We start from the raw sequence: 18,231 nt of genomic DNA on the forward strand, positions 1-18,231 counted from the left end.
CTAATTCTGGTGCAGTCTGGATAAGAAGGGAAATGGCAATGATAACAACCATTGTCTAAAAAGCTTACTATAAAATATAAAATATAGTCACTTTCAAATTTGGCTATGTTTGCTCATTCTGTGCTATCTTACATCATAGGAATGAAGGTCAAGCATTCTCAAAAGAATGACAATTTTCTCTAACACTAAAAGGCAACTTTATTGACTAAGTAATTTATTTAGACTGATAAAATAGCTATCTACCTGTGCCCAAAAAAGCAAAATGACTTCCAACCTTAAGAGATTATAGATTTTGAATACGATATGATAAGGACTCTTTTTTTAGTTAGCAGTGAGCCTCAGGCAAAGTGATAAAGTCCTGTTTATTCAACAACTCTCTATTCTTCATTTTTATAAATCACTCCTCTGTTCAAGCCCCTCCCCATTTTCATTCCTATATGTTATACAGACAGGCTCATCTTCAAAGGGTAAGCACTCAAAATACAGACCTTTCCTAACCTCCCCACACATGCCTAAAACTTTTTTTTTTTCTGTAAGTCCTCTTGGGAATATAGGAAATAGTATTTAGCTAGCTGAACCCTAAAACTGAATCCATTTTCTAATAATAACCTTCATAAAAGTTATTGTCATCTCATCAAGATATTGTTCCTTTATTTATTCTTTCAACAAACATTTATTGATGTCTTTCATGTTATAGACGCTATTAATATGATGATTACCAAGATAAGAGTGCACCCTCCTAGTACATACAGGCAGAGACTTCAGACAAGTAAATGGGTTCTTACTTGGAACAACAGGTTTAATTTGGGGAAGATTTAGGTGTTATGGAAACTTTAAAAAGAAAACAAAGTAACACAGAATTTGAGTATCAGCAAAATTATTTCAGAATAATTGATATCTAAGAGAGAAGGTACAAAATCAATGTTTGGTGTTCAAGAACTGAAGCCAGTTCATTAAACTTCAAATTCAAGCCTGCAACCTATTAGTTGTGTGGCCTCCAGCAAGTGACTTTGTGTCTTTGGGACTTATTTCCTCTCTGTAAAATGATGATAATAATAACAGCACTAAATTCATAGGATTTGTTGTGAAGATTAAATGAAATAATACACACAACTACTTACAGGAGTACCTGCTCAACAAATGTTAGCTATTATTAAATTAAGACCATAAAAACGAGTAGGAGTTAGATGAGCCAATAAATAAATAAATAAAGATAGATAGATAAATAAATAAAGTGAGAGTAATAGGTGGAGAACACTATGTCTCAAATTTAGAAATAAGGAGCAGGATTTACAAATTAAATTAAATTAGGGCAAGGTGAGGACCTCTGCTTCTAGCCATGATGGAGTAATGAAATCTGACTTTCCCACTTCAAACAGTGAAATACTGAAAAAAAATACATAAAACAAGACTAAAAATGGGAAGACTAGACAGTAGTCCTCAGAGAAACACATGAGGTAGTCAGCCCTGCAAATGACCCAGCTCACATCCTGGAGAAACTTTCCAGGTTACAACACCTGGTAGGGCAAGTCAAGCCAATCAGAGCAGCCTCCAAGTTGGTTAGAATCTACAGAGGAGAGAACGGTAGAGCAGAAAGCTGCATGAACAAACAGAATGCTGAAGACCTTCATTGGGATTGGGTCTCCTGAGCACTTGTATGTATGAGGACACTACTGAGTCTGTAGAAACACCAATCAGAACAAATGGAGATTATACACAGGAGAGAATAGTTTGTGTGTGTGCCAGCCAGAGCAGTGAGACCGCCTCACACACAGGGCATCATGTACAGTCCTCAAAAGGGTATTGCCTCAGTAGTAGCGATAAAGAAGCTCTAGATTATAATCTGTTTTGTTAGGTAAACTTACAAACAAGATACAAAAAGATCAAACTTAGCTGCATCCCAGAATAAAGTCCTAAATATTAAATAAATTAAAAGAAAATTCTGCACGCAAAAATATTAAACATGCGGTTTTAAAAGGAAACTGGACCAAAACGTTTTATTTTTTATTTTATTTTACTTTTTTTAATTTTCAAGGTACTTTATTTTTAAAACCGGTCACAACACTAAACGTCTGGCCCATTCTGCCAATGTACAAGCTACAAATGCTTGCTTGGCAGCAGAGGGGCACTCTTTAGTAGCGTTTGAAAACTGGGTAAAAATCCATATAAAAGAAATATTCAAAGTTTCCATAGGAACACAGAGAAGTGTGACCCCATCTCTTAGCCTTCCATAATGTTCCATCTGTGCCAACCCTACTTACAAAGACACTTCCAAACTAGCAATAATTAAGTTAAGTGGTCCCCTCCAATCCCTTAACTCAAGCTACCCTCGCAGTGACAGCTACAGGAATGGCATCTATACGTTAATACGCGCTGAAGCACAGGCTGCTGGGTGGTCTCCATCCCGCTCTCCCAGGCGCAGGACACGGGCAGGGCGCCGACATCCTGCCCCTCCACGGCGGGCGGAAAGTCGTGGCTCTGGACTTACTGCATCAGTTGCCATGTCGGCCCGGACATCATGTAGTAGATGGTCGGCCTCTGGAACCTGTTGAACGTGGAAGCGGCAGCAATGGTGTAAGCACCCATGTTTTCAAAGAGCATCCAGTCCCCCACCTGCATCTCGGGCAGGGCGCAGCGCTCTACGATGCGATCGAGGCCATCACATGTGGGTCCCCATATGCTGGATGAGTAGTACTTCTCATCTGGTTTGGGCCTCTTCTGCAGAAGGGGCTTCACGTGTACATGATCATAGAGGATGCAGTTAAACGACTCATATACTCCACCATTCACGTAATACATAAAGGTTTTCTCACTGGCCTCGTCTTCATCGTCAGAGCCCGTCTGTTCCTTCAGTACCAGTTTTTTGGCAATGATATTAACCGCAAGTGTGAGAGCTGAGGCCATGTAGTATTTGCCTTGCTCCGCGATGACTGTCACTCCCGAGTTGGGTGGAAAATACTTGTCCAGGGCTGAGTTGATGACACTGGCGATCTCTTCAAATTTAAGCTTCACGTCCTCAGATCCAGGAAAGCCACCACCAATATCCAGCAGATACATGTTGAAACCAACCTCAGTCCCCATGTCGAAGACGCAGCGGGCGTCGGAGATGGCCTGCACGAAGGTCTCGGGGTCAGTGCAGCCGCTTCCCACGTGGAAGCTGACGCCAACCACGTGGATGTTTAGCTCCTTTGCCCGTTCCAGGAGCAGCCTGCTGGTTTTGAGAGTGGCCCCGAATTTAACACTGAGGCGACAGACTGCTTTGGAATCGTCAGCGGCAATCCGCAGAACCAACTGCGCCTTGGGATGGGCCCTGGCCACCTTCATCAGCTCCCCCTCGCTATAGAAAGTCATCATCCAGACGCCATTGTTGGCCGCGTGTTTGATCTGAGACACTTGTTTACAAGGATTTGCATAGATAATCCTCCCCGGAGGCGCCCCGAGACTCTGCACCAACTGTATTTCAGTTTTGCTGGCACAGGCAAACCCCGTCCCGACGGCGGCGAGGGTCTTCACTATGGTTCTGCTGTCATTGCACTTGGCTGCATACAAGGGGGTGACCCGAGGCAGAGCTTTGAGCCACTTCAGGTGCTTCTTTAGGATGTCCCCCAGGTCTGCAACATAGAACGCGTCCTTGTCGTCAGAAGAAGAAACTTCATTAATTTTTTGGTCCAGAATGTCCTTGGCAGTAAAGCCTTCATCGAGGAAATGGCAGCCAAACTCTTCGTCACTAATGCTGTTCATGGTTCCTGGGTATTCGTCGGAGACCCGACAAAAAGAAAAACAACGATGGACTTGAAAGACACGACTGCCAGGCTCTTTCTCCAGGAGGCCCCAGTCCCACGGAGACGGGCGTGCTCCGGCGCACAGTGGCAGTGTCCTCGGAGCCCAGGGGCGCCTCACGCCGACCCCATGGAGATGCCGCCACAGCCGCGTGGCGCACAGGGCCGCCCGCCACCCCCGTCAGCGCCCTCCCGGCCCCCGCCTCGCTCCCTCCCGCGGAGGACCGCCAGCCCGAGGTGGCGCCGGAGCGCTGGCAGAGGGGACTGACCAAAACGTTTTAGATTTGCTCTTTCTTTCACATTTGGTTGGAGTTCGGGATTTCCTAGCGGTTTCTAGGCTATAGGGTTCTTTCTGAGCTACTTTGTAGCAATTCGAGAGTTTTGAGTATCGCCTTCTACTGAACCCTTTGGAGAATCTAGGAGTTTCAGGCTGTGGCTAGACATCCAATGGACTCCCCAAAGACGCTTAACCCAACCTGGACCCCCGAGTCTCTTCAGATGCCCCATGAAGAATATTCGGCTGACACTCAAGCTGTCTCAGAACTACTAGCAAAGAACCTTGGTAACGTGACACTCAACCCTAGTACCAAACTCCCCTCCCTTCTACCAGAATGTTCACCCCAACAGCAGGACAGAGAAAAACCCTTACAGGGGCTGGGCCTGGGGCTGAGTCAAGGCATGCTCTACCAGAGGAGACGTGGGGTGAGGACATTGGCGACTGCTCGGAAAGAAAGGATGCGAAGGATGCTGCAAGTTATTAGGTACCGCACCCTGTCTCTGCTTCAAAATGACGCACAAGAGAGGAAACTTGAGACTGAATCAAGATCCAGAAAATTGAGATGTGGCTGTCGTTACTGCCTATATCATGGAGGTCCTTCTGATACTATTGGCATGGAGAATAATTATGACATGGAGTCAATTTAGCCATAAAACTTACTCTTGTACTTTTTGTTTCTTGCTGGTAATGTTAAGGCCATTATGCAGCAGCGTGGGAAAGTGACTATTCTAGGATAGACTATAGACCAATATTTTGATTACCTATGATACAAGTTCTGTGATGTCTTTTTTTTTTTTTTTTTTTTGCATCTTTTTCTTGTCTACATTGATGCTAGTGACTTATAGGGAATCTATGTAGCCTGCATTTGAATGACTTCAGTTCCTTTTTTATTTGACCCAAAGAAGTCCTAATAGGTCTTGAGTGTTATCGTTGTATTGTAGAAGCCTGGTTGGTAAGATGAAACTGAACATCAAGAATTAGAAGCAAGTAACTTGTGCAGAAAGAATGTAAAAAACAAAACAAAAAACATTAGGTGGTTTGGTGAGCATGATTAGTCCTGAGTGTATTAACTAGATTCTCTGGTTTTTAAAAATTTGAATTATAACAAATTTTTTCATGTGCTATTTCAATTTTCAGTATCTTATTAAAATTTGAGACCTTTTAAAAATAAAAATAAAAAATATTAAACATGCAACATCTTACAACCAATCGGAAATTAATAGGCATGCAAATAAGCAGTAAAATGTGACTCATAAACAGGATACAACCAGTTTATAGAAACACATAAGGAATAACATATTATAAAACTAAAGAAAAACTTAGAAACAGCTATTATAAATGTATGTCATATGTTCTAGGGGTAAAGGACACTACAAATACAATGAGGCAAGAAATTAAACATTTTAAAAATGAAATAGAGATAAAAAATACTTAAATAAAAAACATAATGGATGAGAAAAATAGCAGGTTAGACACAACAGAAAAAAGAAAATAGCAAACTTGAAAACCTAGCAATAGAAACTATCCAAAATAAAACACAGAGAGAAAACAAGACAAAAGTAGTTGAGTATGGCTAGCAGAAGCAGTGAGGGGAAGTAGCCATGGAGGAGAGCTGGAGATGGAGGGGAAGCCACTCAGACAGGAATGAACAAGCTCCATGAATGAGCTTACAGTTGATGTGTTAGCTGAAGGAAATCTTTCCATGGAAAATTTCAGTCAGTACAAAGGGTTAGGAGGAAAGCTATATTTGGAAAACAAGGCTCCTTTGTGGACCTTCAAGAATCGCCAGTTCAAAATTCCTAAATGCTCATTAATAGTTGCAAAAAGTAAATTGTTGCATATTCATATATGGGAAGCAAGCACTAAAAATAAAGAATATACAAGTACATGCTGTAAGGTAAATGAACGTACCAACAAAACGCACAGCAAAAGAAGCCAGGTACAAAAGGGCCCAAACTATAATTTCGTATTGAACAAAAACAGGTAGAATTAATCTATGGGGTTAAAATTGGGGGATGGGGTATCCTTGGTGGCGGAACCATGAAGGAACTTAAGGGAGACATCTGGGATCCAGATAATGTGTTTTATCTAAATTATGGTTACATGGAAAGAGTTCAGTTTATGAGAATTCATTGACTTCAGTTATGATATAACTCTTCTGTATGTTTATTATTTTTTTTCAGTCATCGTCGTCGGCAGCCGTCCGTCTCGAGAGACGATGGTGTAGCTTCTTAAGAGTCTATCTGCACCGCCGAGAATGGCTGTGCAGTCCGACTCGGGAGTGACACGGTATCTGTCTCCTCCCGTGTTGAATCGACATCTTGCGATGACGCTGGAGTGTCCTCTCCAGTGAAGCTGAAGCTACAGAGCCTGGGCAGGGTGATATGGAGGGTCTGCTGTTGCCCATGCAGCAGACCCCCCCTCTCTTCGCAGCTGAAGGGTCCAAGGGAAAGACGGAGTCAATACAGCTTGGCTTCAGGTGCGCCGCAGGAGTTGCCGGTGTTGACTACAACGTCAAACCGCCTTCGGGACTCCGGCTCCGGATTTTCTGTCGGGGTTTACTCCCTTAGCCTTTCCCCTGAAGAGGTATGCCGCAAGGCAGTGGAGGTTTTTTGGAGTCAGAGTTTTCCTTCTCTGATGTGCCCTGACTGGAAGATCGAATCAGCGACACTTAGCTCGCAGGCCGACGCTCAATCCACTGAGCCAAACCAACCAGGGTTGTTTTTTTTTTTTTTCAGTAAACTGTTCTATTTATCTATTTACTTACTTATTTATTTATTTATTTAATCACTTATATCCTCACCTGAGGACATGCTAGGGGAGGGGAAGGGAGAAAGAAAGGAAGGAAACATTGATCAGTTGCCTCTCGTAGGCGCCCTAACCAGGAACCAAAGCCACAACCCAGGCATGTGCCCTGACTGGGAATGAAACTTATGACCTTTCAGTTTATAGGATGATGCTCCAACCAACTGAGCCATTCCAGCCACAGCTTAGTAACCTGATTTTGAAGTAGACTAAGAAGACTGACTATGAGTTAGGCCTAATTAGGAGCAGCTAGGAGTGGGAGAGGAACAAACGAATAATTCAAAGACAAGAAAGTGTTTGGATTAATATAGCAGTTTGATAGTGATGACAGTGGTGTTTTGTTTTGTTTTGCTTTTTCCCAATCCTAATGTGTAGATTGCAGAAAATAAGCTGTAGAAATTTCACTAGGGCTACCTCAATCAGTCCCTAATGGTACAGGTCAGGCAGTTCCCTGAGACACGTTTTCCAGGGCTCTGGTGGGCTCTGTTTTCACTCATTCTGTTGATAAAATTCTCAGAGACCAGGACACAAAGAAGCTTCAAGTGAATGGTAAGTTCAGTAAATGCTTCATCTCTTATTCCTTCTTTTTCCATTGTGCTTACATTCGGGCATATCCTAAAGGTATGTGAACTTTCTTTTACAGAGCATTTACTGTGTGTCATAGAGCACAGTCCCTTGATATGAGAAAAGAATAACTAACTTATTTATTAGCATTTGAAGGAAACTTTGACAGTTATTTGAAACTTGATTGTAAATGTTATAGAATTATGACTATTTTCTTTCTCTTTTTAGCAATAAGTTTCACTCCACCTTTTTTGTTGTTGTTAAAGAGTAGCATACAACAATTGAAATGTCTTCTCTAGTAGAAACGCACTTTTCTTTACATTCTTTTTCTTTAGCATGCTATCCTCCTTGAGTGCACTGATAATTTTTATAGTTATCCAATATGAAGAATAACCAAATACATAAACATGTGCATAAATATTAGACATAGGTAAGAAGGTAATGGCTAGGTAGTTAATAAATTATGTAGACAGAGGATGACAGAAATGATAGATAGATGATAGATAGATACATACTATCTATTTATTTACCAGATATATGGGCACAGGGAGCAATTCTGAGTATACCCATCAAAGAATGGTTAATTTATTTTTCTTTAGAAAAAATACCCATAAAGTGTTTTTCAATCAGTCTTGTAACCAAATGCTTATTTTCTTTAAAATGTTTAAGCTTTACCCAAATTTGTACCAATATCTTCAAATAAAAGCTTGATTCTGATTACATGTGCTGATGCCAAATTCAACAAATGGAACAAAGTTGTCAGAACTCCATCACTGGCTGTATCCTTATATAGTTCAGAGCTTAAAGCATTCGAAATAACTTTTTGGTTTTGCGTATATATATATATACACGTCAGGATTTGTGTCCTTTAAAAAATGATAATAAGGGTCATAGTTTCACTTTGCTCTATATTTGACTGGCAAAGGACATGGACATAGGTGTTACAAAAAAACCAGAACCCTCTCCAGGTAGCACAGGCTGTGTGAGCTATCAAAGCTATGTGTAAAAGATATACTCTAACCGCCTTTTAGAGGTTTGTTTCCTAGATTGTGCATGGGGGGTAGCTTCTGGACTCACAGACCCTTCTCTTATTATATGTTACACCCATTATCCAAGGCCCATCTTCAGTTTCTTCTTTCCTCTTGCTCTAAGAAGCATTTCTTAGATGACAGATGTAAGCCCACAAATACTGCTCATCTTCAGAATCCAATCCAATTTAAAGTTACTTCAAATTTTAGAGCCAAGAAAAACCAAGAAAATTAGAACCTAACAAAATGCCTGGCATAGAGTAGGCATTCAAAATGATTGTTGTGTGACTAGTAATTAAAATATTTCTTCTACTCTCATTTCATAATTGAGGACAAGGTATGTTTACTTGCTAAGTATCAGTTAGGTAAAGATGGATCTTGGAAATAAGACCTCCTGACTCTTAAACCAGGGTTCTTTCAGCATCTCCATGAGCCATGTCTACCTTTAAACTATTTTTGCCTTTCCCATTACTTATGTCACTTATAATCTTAAATAAATACTGTCAAAATTTATAATCTCATTTATTATCTATAATAGGCTATGATTCTCTAAAGGGTAGAACTAAATTGTGTTATTAGTGGAACATTCATGGCTGTGTGCATAGTCACCATAGGCAAAATTGAATTTATAGTAGGAAATATTTGAACCTCTCTCCAAATCAGAGAACTTTGTTAAGTGGGAGCCCAGAAAATTCTTCCTCAAGAGCCAGTTTAATGATTTTTACCTCTTCACAAGAGGACTAGAAAAAGCAAAAGATTACCAAAACTGATATATAATATAAAAATGGGAAACATATTTACAAAATTTGCAAAACTCTGAACCGCAAAATTATCTAATGTGAATAAGGTTGTACCATTAGTAGAGAAAAATGGAAAAGGGTATATGTAAGTTGGTAATAAAAATATATAAAATTTTATGGTATGTTCATTACTGGGCTTCGTAATACCTAGTTGGACATCTGGGACCCTCCTCTGTGTTCCCTATACTTGATTAAATAAGGCCCCTTTTTCATAGCAAAGGTACTCTGATAAGCTTTTCTACTACAGCAGCTAAATATTTAACTGCTTGACTCCAAAACTATCCTGCAGTGAAAAATAGCCAGTAGCTTCAGAATCCTCAATTTTCTGGACTACCAGTATAGCATTTGCATAAGAAAAGAGAATAATATTTGTTGCAGTTCAGACTTTCCAGACTAGGGTAATATGGGAGAGAGTAAAACAACATGCAATAGCATGCCAACTCACCTTTCTTACTCAGAAATCAAATCAGTAGCAAATCAAAAGCTGAGCATGGTATGATATTAAAAATCTAAAATAAAAACCTCTCAAAAGCAGGACAATCCCCAATGGATCTCTGTTGAAGACCTTAAACAACCCCACCCTGGGCATCTGAATGAACCTGTGCCTAAATCTTAACTCATGCAACTCAGCCTGAACTGAAGTCCATCCATAGCTAGATAAAAATGATTGGACTCTGATTCTAACAGCCTAGCAAAGAAAATAAAATATCTTCTCTGATGGGGGATAACATTATCTGGAACTTTTAAAACACAATACACAGTTTCAATAAAACCTCTAGGCATATAGAAAGACAGGATTATGTGGGAGATAACCGAGATAATAATAGAAAATAAAATTAAATCCACAAATTGTAGTTATTGAAATTATTAGACAAGGAACTTTTAAAGATATGATTAACTTGTTTATGGAAATGGAGAAAATTATGGGGAAAAGAGAGAAAAGATATAAAATTTTAACTAAAAGTCTAACATAAAAAGAATCAAATTGGTATACTATAATTTTTTTAAATGTATCTAATCTGAAATGAACATGTATAAATCACATTGGACATAACAGAATTAGAAAACTAAAAGATTGCTCGATAAAAAACATCTATACTAGTGATTTTCAACTTTTTTCATCTCATGGCACACATAAACTACTAAAATTCTGTGGAATACACAAAAATATATTTTTTGCTGATTTGACAAAAATTTTCCTTTATTCACACTGAATGGCTATTGTTGTGTTGGCTGCTATCATTTTCTTTTATTTGACAAATTAAAGGGAAAGCAGTGCCTCTGACTAAGTCAGGTATTACATGTTTTCAAAATCCTTGTAGCACACCACTGTGCCATGGCACACTGGTTGAAAATTTCTGACCTACACTAAAAAACAACAGGAAAAAAAAAAAAAAAAACACAATGGAATGTAATAGACATGTAGGACACATACAAGCAGTACAATGTGTGTTTAATGTGCCTACAGAAAGAGAAGAGAAAGAAAAATACTTAAATAAGTAATGGTCAAATATTTTATATTACTGTTAAAAAATTAATTTCCAGATTCAAGAAGCTCCACAAACTCCAAAAATAATAAATCCAAAGAAAGTCAACCTAAACACATCACAAACTGCTAAAAACTAAGTAAAATTATAGTAGCCAGCGTAAAGATACATTATCTTCAAAGGAGCAACAAGACTGACAGCTGACTTCTCCGTAGAAACAAGGAAATCTGGAAGACAACTAAATAGTATCTAAAATGTTGAAAGGAAGTGATATGATCATATTTTGTGGGAAAGGGTTGTTAAGAATGCTTTTTACTCATAAATAATATTCTAAACTAAGATAGTAAATATTTTGGAAAACACTTAGAATGTTCATTAGTTGGATCCCTGGCTCCTATCAGAATATGTGGAATATACACAGGCATAAGAAATACTTGTCCAAATAGACTCTAAAACTCTGGAAAAGCTCCAGGGCAAAAAATTAGAAAACTAAAAAAGAGGTAATGAGATTCCAATCTCACCTTAGCATCAAAGAGGGACCTATGAGTATAGATGCTTCTTTTCCAAGATGAGACAAATGTGTTATGTCCTAAATGATTCAGTTGTTCATGAATGGTATGGCTCTCTGCTGGGCCATAGAAAGTGAGCCCCTGCATGGCAGAAATATATATACTTTTTTTTTTTTTAAATCTCTCAGCTCCAAACCTCCTTTTCTACACTTTACTGCATGGTGCTAGGGCTGGGATTCTGTAAAATACATTTCAGCTTTGCCAGTTCCATTTCTGTTAAGGTCTCCTAATATGGGCACTGAAGGAAAATTGCAAGGCTAGTGGAGGAAGAAAATACTGTCCTATTCTGGCTGCTGTTACTGCCAGTGTTGCCCCAGCAACAGGTCTCCACTGCAGCAGTGGCAGCTTGTGGCAGCTTCTTGCAGCTTCTTTCCACTCTCCCAGGATAAGTCTCATTGTGCTCCACAGTGGGGCATTACCTCTGCTTTTACATGATCTCACCTTCACCACACCTTTCCCCATAGCAAGCACACTTGTTACCTACACAAGAATTAGCAGACACCTTGGAATTTCAAATTTGAAATCTCTATTATTGGCGACTCAAGTTCATGCTCTTAATTAAGTTGGTCTGTCCACTGTCAGTGCTGGAACACTCTGCACAGTTATCTTCCTTCAGAGTCCGAAAGTGGGAGAAGGCTAGAGCCCTTCATGTCTGTGCTTCATAATATGTCTTCTCCTTCCTGGTGGAAGCAGCCACATGTCTGACCATGTAATGTCTGTTTCTGACCCTTCACTTTATCATCCAATCCTCTGTGTGTGAGGACTAAACTTCTTCCAATTACTTCCTCTTTGTCTTTTTTTCTTAAATTCTGCCTCATGTACCATGAGAGAAAACCTGTTCTCTAAAATCCAAGCTGGCTCTTGATGTACTAAAGGAGATTTTATACCAAATCGTACAGATTGTCAGAAATGAAGACTAAGTCTTTTTCTTTCCATTCCTGCTGTAACATTCTGAATCTTACTCCTGAGGCAGATGAACTATCTTAATCTGACTATAAACGTGCTATATGAAAAAATGCAAAAAAGAAAAGTGTATTAATATTTTGTCAAAATATCACAATTCAACAATTATATCTCCTTTTCTGATGACTAGATAGTATAATAAGAGAAAGTTTTTATTTGAAGAGAAAGGAGAAAACCATTTCTTAATATCTCCAAAGTCACCTTCCAAAAATAAATGCCATTTTCAAGCTGTAGAAATGTGACAATCATGTCACATTAAGTATTCTTAAATTATGTTCCTAATTCTACACTGTTTAATGGATTCTTATAAGAATTAAAATATGCTTACATTACATATAATTATTTTCTTCCTCTTATTAATCTACAGGTGTTAGATTAATATTCATATCTCAAATGGATAGTTCTTAAATTTTTTTGAGAAATCAAAGTTAAATAAATTAAAAGAGAATATTTTTTTGTATTACCTATTGTCTGTTCCTAGAGGGTAAGTATAAAAACTGTGCTCTTGATCAATTAGTAAATAGATAATCAAGGCTCTTTTTTGATTCTTCACTGAAAATAGTAGTATAAATATATTTTTATAAGGAGACAGGTTTCTGGAGCTAATTTTCTTTTTGCAGTTTTGACTGTCTATACTTTTGGCTTCTTTCTTTATTCTGCTCAGTCCTTCTAGTCTTTGTTTCCACACTAGGTATCTTTTACATTCTTTCTCCTGGGAGCTTTATAGAGGTCCAATGGAATTGTGAAAATAACAGAAAATTGTAAAAAGCTTTAGCAATACTAAATGATTATACTGAGTAGTTCTGGCTAAGACCTCTAAAATAGCCTGATGTGACACTATATATAATGAAGTCCCAGAAGTAGGTAGAATGATTATATATACAAGCAGAGCCTTAACCTCTCCTCCTACACGTAAGTTACATTTGTGATGTAGAAGAACTCTGGGGCAAACTGAATGTGGAATACACGGGGTTAACCTTGAAGACGTTAATGAATTCTCAGGTGGTACAGAACCCCTTCAGCTTGTGTGCACTGAACTGCAGGGCAAAGATGATAGCATTTGTCCAGTAATAGTTTTCTAAGGTGGGCCCCTCAAAGTGCAACTGAGGTATCCATTGCCTCTGAGCTTTCAAGGCAGACAACTGACAGTTTCTGAAAATGCTATTCCTAATGAGCTGGCAGGTACATTAAGCAAGAAAAAAAAAGTTGCCTTAGAAGTTATTTATGAGTGTTTTCTTGGGAAAACACTCAGGGCATCAGTAAGGGAGGTGTGACAGGTGAAATGTGATGTATATATACTTTCTAACATAACTCATCCCTATAGTACACGGATCTGTACTATAGTACAGTTTCCATAGTTCTATAATACATAATCAATTCAATCAAAACCTAATACTGAATCAGTAGTAAGTATATATAAGTTCTGCCTCTTTCCCTTCAGTCATCTCATCCACATGTGTGTTTCAAAAACTATGCATTAAAATTCACCCGCTGTCTAAGAGTGGATAGATCAAAAAGCTAATTAGTTTAGTTGTTCATACAGTCCCTGACTTGTGTCCCTGGGTTAGAAATATACTATAATACATTGTGCTGAAGTAGATAGGGGTGGAACAAGCAGACCTGAGTTTACATCCCTACTCGTCAATTTACCAGATGAGGGCCTCAGTCTTCAGCTTTTTCATCTTGAAAATGGAGGATATTTTATCTACTTTAAACACCATTGCATATATACAAAGTGCCTAGCTCATCATTGGCCCTCAGTAAGAGAGATGTTATCATTTTATTTCCTCCTATATGATTAAAAAATAAGCCAATAAGTTTATTCTGTAGATTTTAATTAATACTATCTCACTCTTGATCTCAAGGGCACTCAAGTAAAAACAAAAAATATATTGTTCAAAATATATAAAATAAATTAAATAATATAATTTATCTTAGTTGCATATAAGACTGATTTCTGTTCTACATTTCAAGAGGTCCCCTCCCCAAAAACATTCAAATAAAAATTGGGTCATATCTATTCAGTGATGCTCTGTGGATATTTAGACTACATGGTTTTGCAGCCAGAGAGGGCTTTTGAACTGATTCCCCAGCCATCCTCTATACAGTGAAAAACACAACTGCGAACTTTGCTCAGTTCAACTTCAAGTTAAAATGAGATCTGTGTGGGAAGTAATGCAGCTTAGAACATTCACATACAATACCGGATGCATCTTTAATGCAAGGAAAGGGCTCATTGGGAGCATAAAGCATGAAAACTTGAAATACCAGAACTGATGTTGGGAGCAAAGCATCCCAGTGAAAGTAAAGCTGATTTACTTTTGCAGAAAGATACCAAAGGAAGAATACATTCCAATTTGCCCTTGAATTGGAAAGCAGGTTGATTGCTTGCACACCACTGCTAGCTCTTAAATTCATTACCTTAGAAAGAATCTCTGACAGATTGTAACAACTGGATCAATCACTGTTTCATTACACCGATATTAATTAAACATTTTCACCTTTTAGTGGGACATCCTGATTAGCCATGGCAGATCATTATTTTCAGCTGAACATGTTCCAGATCCAGCAATGAACACTGAGATGTAATCAGGCACCAATGTATGCTGGAATTAATAATTATATTAAATTGGATGTAATGAATAATTTATGGTGTAAATTCTTATTCAATTTGCTATGGTAACACACAAGAAGATGTCTGCTGTATTTTAACAAAGCACAAGTTTCCAGGAGTAAAATAGTAGATAAAATAATAGGACACCCACTTCAGGAGGCAAAGACTTAATGAAAGGTAAAGTTCAATAAGGTAAAAACATAAAATGCCATTGTCATTGTCATCGTTAATTAACATTCATTATTCATCCAGAGGTGCAAAGACCTCAAATGAAGCACTTACCGGTTGTAGAGAATTAACACTTTGCCCTTCAAATGCTAACAGAGACAAGCAAGACAGGCAAGTGCTGTTCCTTATTGCAGAATACAGCAGTGTGTGTCTGGTTTGGTCTGTTGGATGTTTTCTAGGCAAATGAAAACACACTGAAACTTTTATTTACTCTATTCTAACAGAAAAGAAAATGAAAGAGGTGCTGTACAGGATGAGAGTATCGCTAAGCAGATTGTTGCAAACTCTGGGTATGCTGAAGAAATCACACACTGAACATATAAGTGCTCAGTTATAATAACAATATCCACCAGTTACTGATCATTTCCCTTTCTATAGAACCTTAGGAATATGCCTTTTAATTCTAAAATCAATCATATGAAAGTGATAGATGAGGGTACCTGGGCTCTATGCAGTCAGGCATGTTCACATAGCTGAAAGAGTAGTGGCTCAGTGGATTGAGTGCTGGCCTGTGAACCTAAAGGTCATCGGTTTGATTCCTAGTCAGGGCACATGCCTGGGTTGCAGGTAGCGTTCCCAGTTGGAGGTGTGAGAGAGGCAACCAATAGATATTTCTCTCCCTCACTTTCTCCCCCCTTTCTTCTCTGAAAGTAAGTAAATAAAATTTTTTTTTAATTAGTACAACCTTGATTTTAGAGCACTATAAAGCCTATGGAGTTTACAGAATGTTCCATTACTTCAGTACTTTTTTAAAAATATCTTGAGTTTAATTAAAACTGCTATTTCTCATATATTACTATATGGCACATAGTTGTGAATTTTTAAAATCAGATTATGAAAATCCAACAAATTATTATTATTATTTTTAGTTTTTTGAATTTTGACCTAACAAGGTTTGATGTGGCGTGTTACCTAATAAAAATAAAATAATTGCTTTCTCTTGTGTTCGTTGTCCAATATCCAATACTAAACTAATGGAGTGCAGATTCAGTTAGTGGAATCACTCATTATTGTCTTTACACAAAAGTATGCTGTCATCTACCTAATATAAATAACAAGTGTTAGCCATGTGCCATGTATTGTGGTTAGCATTTCATACTCATATAGCCCTCAGAAGGTATAAGCTATTTTTATCTCTATTTTAATAGAAAGTGGCTCTTAGAAAGACTGAGAAATTTAACTAACGTTAGCACACTGAGTGATGAGGCTGAATTTAAATTCAGGTCAATCTATCTTCAGAACTTACAATGTTAATAAATATACTACCCTTTTCAAACTAGAGTCAAAAGGCCCTGCCTTATCTTTGCCGACTTTCTTCATACAAATCAAATCTTCTCCTACTGAATTACTAATGGCCTCAATTTGGAACTGTATTAATTTGACACAGAGTATATCTAATTAAGAGCAATTCCTTATGGGAGCTGTTTTCATTCACTTTTACTTTCGTGTGAATGAGGATGTGAAGGCAATATTTGGTAACAATGAAGAAGTAGAGTACAAAAAAAGAAAGAAATTTATGGTAAAGTGGTTCCTGAGATGAAAGATATGCCACATGCCTCAAACAACAGTAAAGTTTCCTGTTTGCCTTTGCCTATGCCCCAATCTTCATCTTGGAAGCCATCTGAGTGACAGTTGGGTGTACAAATCCTGGGTACCCTTTGCCCAATAACTGCCTAGAAGACCCTAACCTTCCTCCCAACTGATCGTTGCATTATCTGAGTTCCAATGCAATGGTCCAGCCAACTGGTAGTTGCTGTGCAATCAATGTCGAGCTCTCTTAGTTTCATTAATATCCTGTGGGAGGACATAAAAATAAGGAAGAAAGAGGGTAGGAACTCTCTTTATAGAAATACCCTCTTCAAAGGGTTGGGGTCTCTTTACAAATTTCCCCCTTTTTTTTCTCTTAAATTCTCTGCACATAATGACTGTGCAGTGTTACTGATGATGATGACAACAGTAATAATGATGATGATGCAATTCCCTAGAATTCCAGTGTCCTAAAGAGATGAAAGTAGCAGGGTGAATTTGGTATGAATAATAAAATCCTAAAGAACATGCTGCTCTCTGCTGCTTACTCAATTATATAAGTATGTATTCTCTTTCAAAATAAAATGTTTTCTCAAGCAGTCAGAGGAAAATCCATGGAGCTAACAACAGAAAATGAAACTTTTTCCCCTCTTCAAACATGTTTGACTTAGCAGCACTATGACTTTCAAAGAAGATTAGCATTACCAATAAATCACTGTACTCATAGACACAGATCAAGACAGAACCCAGGGCTGCTGAGGCGTATATTATGACAATAGACGCCTTAGCAACAGTTTTAACTGTTCTGTAGCAGATTGTACCCGAAAGCAGAAAATACCCTGCACACAGGAGATTATTTAGCATTTGCTTTTTCTAAGTAAGTAAGTAGGTAGACAGACAGATAGTTAAACACATAAAGTTTCATCATCATCATTTTATGTTGTTTTTAGTCTTGTGAAAAACAGAGTTTGAAAAGATTAGGTAACAGGGAGCTCTTAAGATCGACACAAATCCAAAGGCTGTCATGTGTTGTTTTTTTCTCACTTGCAGAGAGCACGCTGAAAAAACGGCATACTTAACAAAGGCAGGATGGGGCTGGGAGCACTAGCATTACTACTTGCTCAGTCTGCAGGGACCTGAGAACCTGCTTTTTCTCTTTGTCTTTTCTTGATGCTAATCTTCCATCTGTCTCATCTTCTGACATTAGATGAATTTGATCCACCAGACATGCTTCTAGCACTTCTAGCCAGAAATTAAGAGAAATGTAAGTGAATTGAAAAACTACACAGCCCCAGGTGAAGCCATTTCACACTGAAATAAAAGCCCAAGAAACATCAAGATGCATTAGTAGGTGGGGGCAATCACTCATTTATGACATCCTAAGAGTATGTTTTGCTACATCCCTGAATTCATAGAGTGAGAAGGAAGCCCCCTCTGCCTCCTCCTTCCAAGTCCTATGGGGTGACTTGTCTAAGCTGGGAAATTCCACCAAAAGCTTTTCCTTGGCACTCTAAAGACACCCCTGTCCTTCTCACTGATTACCCAAAGACATGATGGACATTATACACCTGCCAAACTAGCTTGGGACAA

The 18,231-nt window shown here is 38.4% G+C and overlaps 1 protein-coding gene and 1 pseudogene across 1 annotated transcript; one reads left to right on the forward strand and one right to left on the reverse strand.

Moving 5' to 3' along the window:
• Positions 1–2,301: 2,301 nt before the first annotated feature.
• On the reverse strand, positions 2,302–3,744 carry LOC150007140 (ornithine decarboxylase pseudogene; annotated as a pseudogene).
• A 482-nt stretch (positions 3,745–4,226) lies between these two features.
• LOC150007141 (developmental pluripotency-associated protein 3-like) lies at positions 4,227–4,703 on the forward strand. The gene has a single exon (XM_090280473.1). It carries the CDS (start codon positions 4,227–4,229, stop codon positions 4,701–4,703), a length of 477 nt encoding a protein of 158 aa, XP_090136599.1.
• The last annotated feature ends 13,528 nt before the right edge of the window (positions 4,704–18,231 follow it).

Source organism: Furipterus horrens, unplaced genomic scaffold, assembly GCF_987537825.1.
Source record: "Furipterus horrens unplaced genomic scaffold, mFurHor1.1.pri manual_scaffold_6, whole genome shotgun sequence".
NCBI lineage: Eukaryota > Metazoa > Chordata > Mammalia > Chiroptera > Furipteridae > Furipterus > Furipterus horrens.

Bases quoted from the DNA above. Each gene is read 5' to 3' on its own strand.
- LOC150007141 (XM_090280473.1), top strand. From the start codon at position 4,227: ATGGACTCCCCAAAGACGCTTAACCCAACCTGGACCCCCGAGTCTCTT.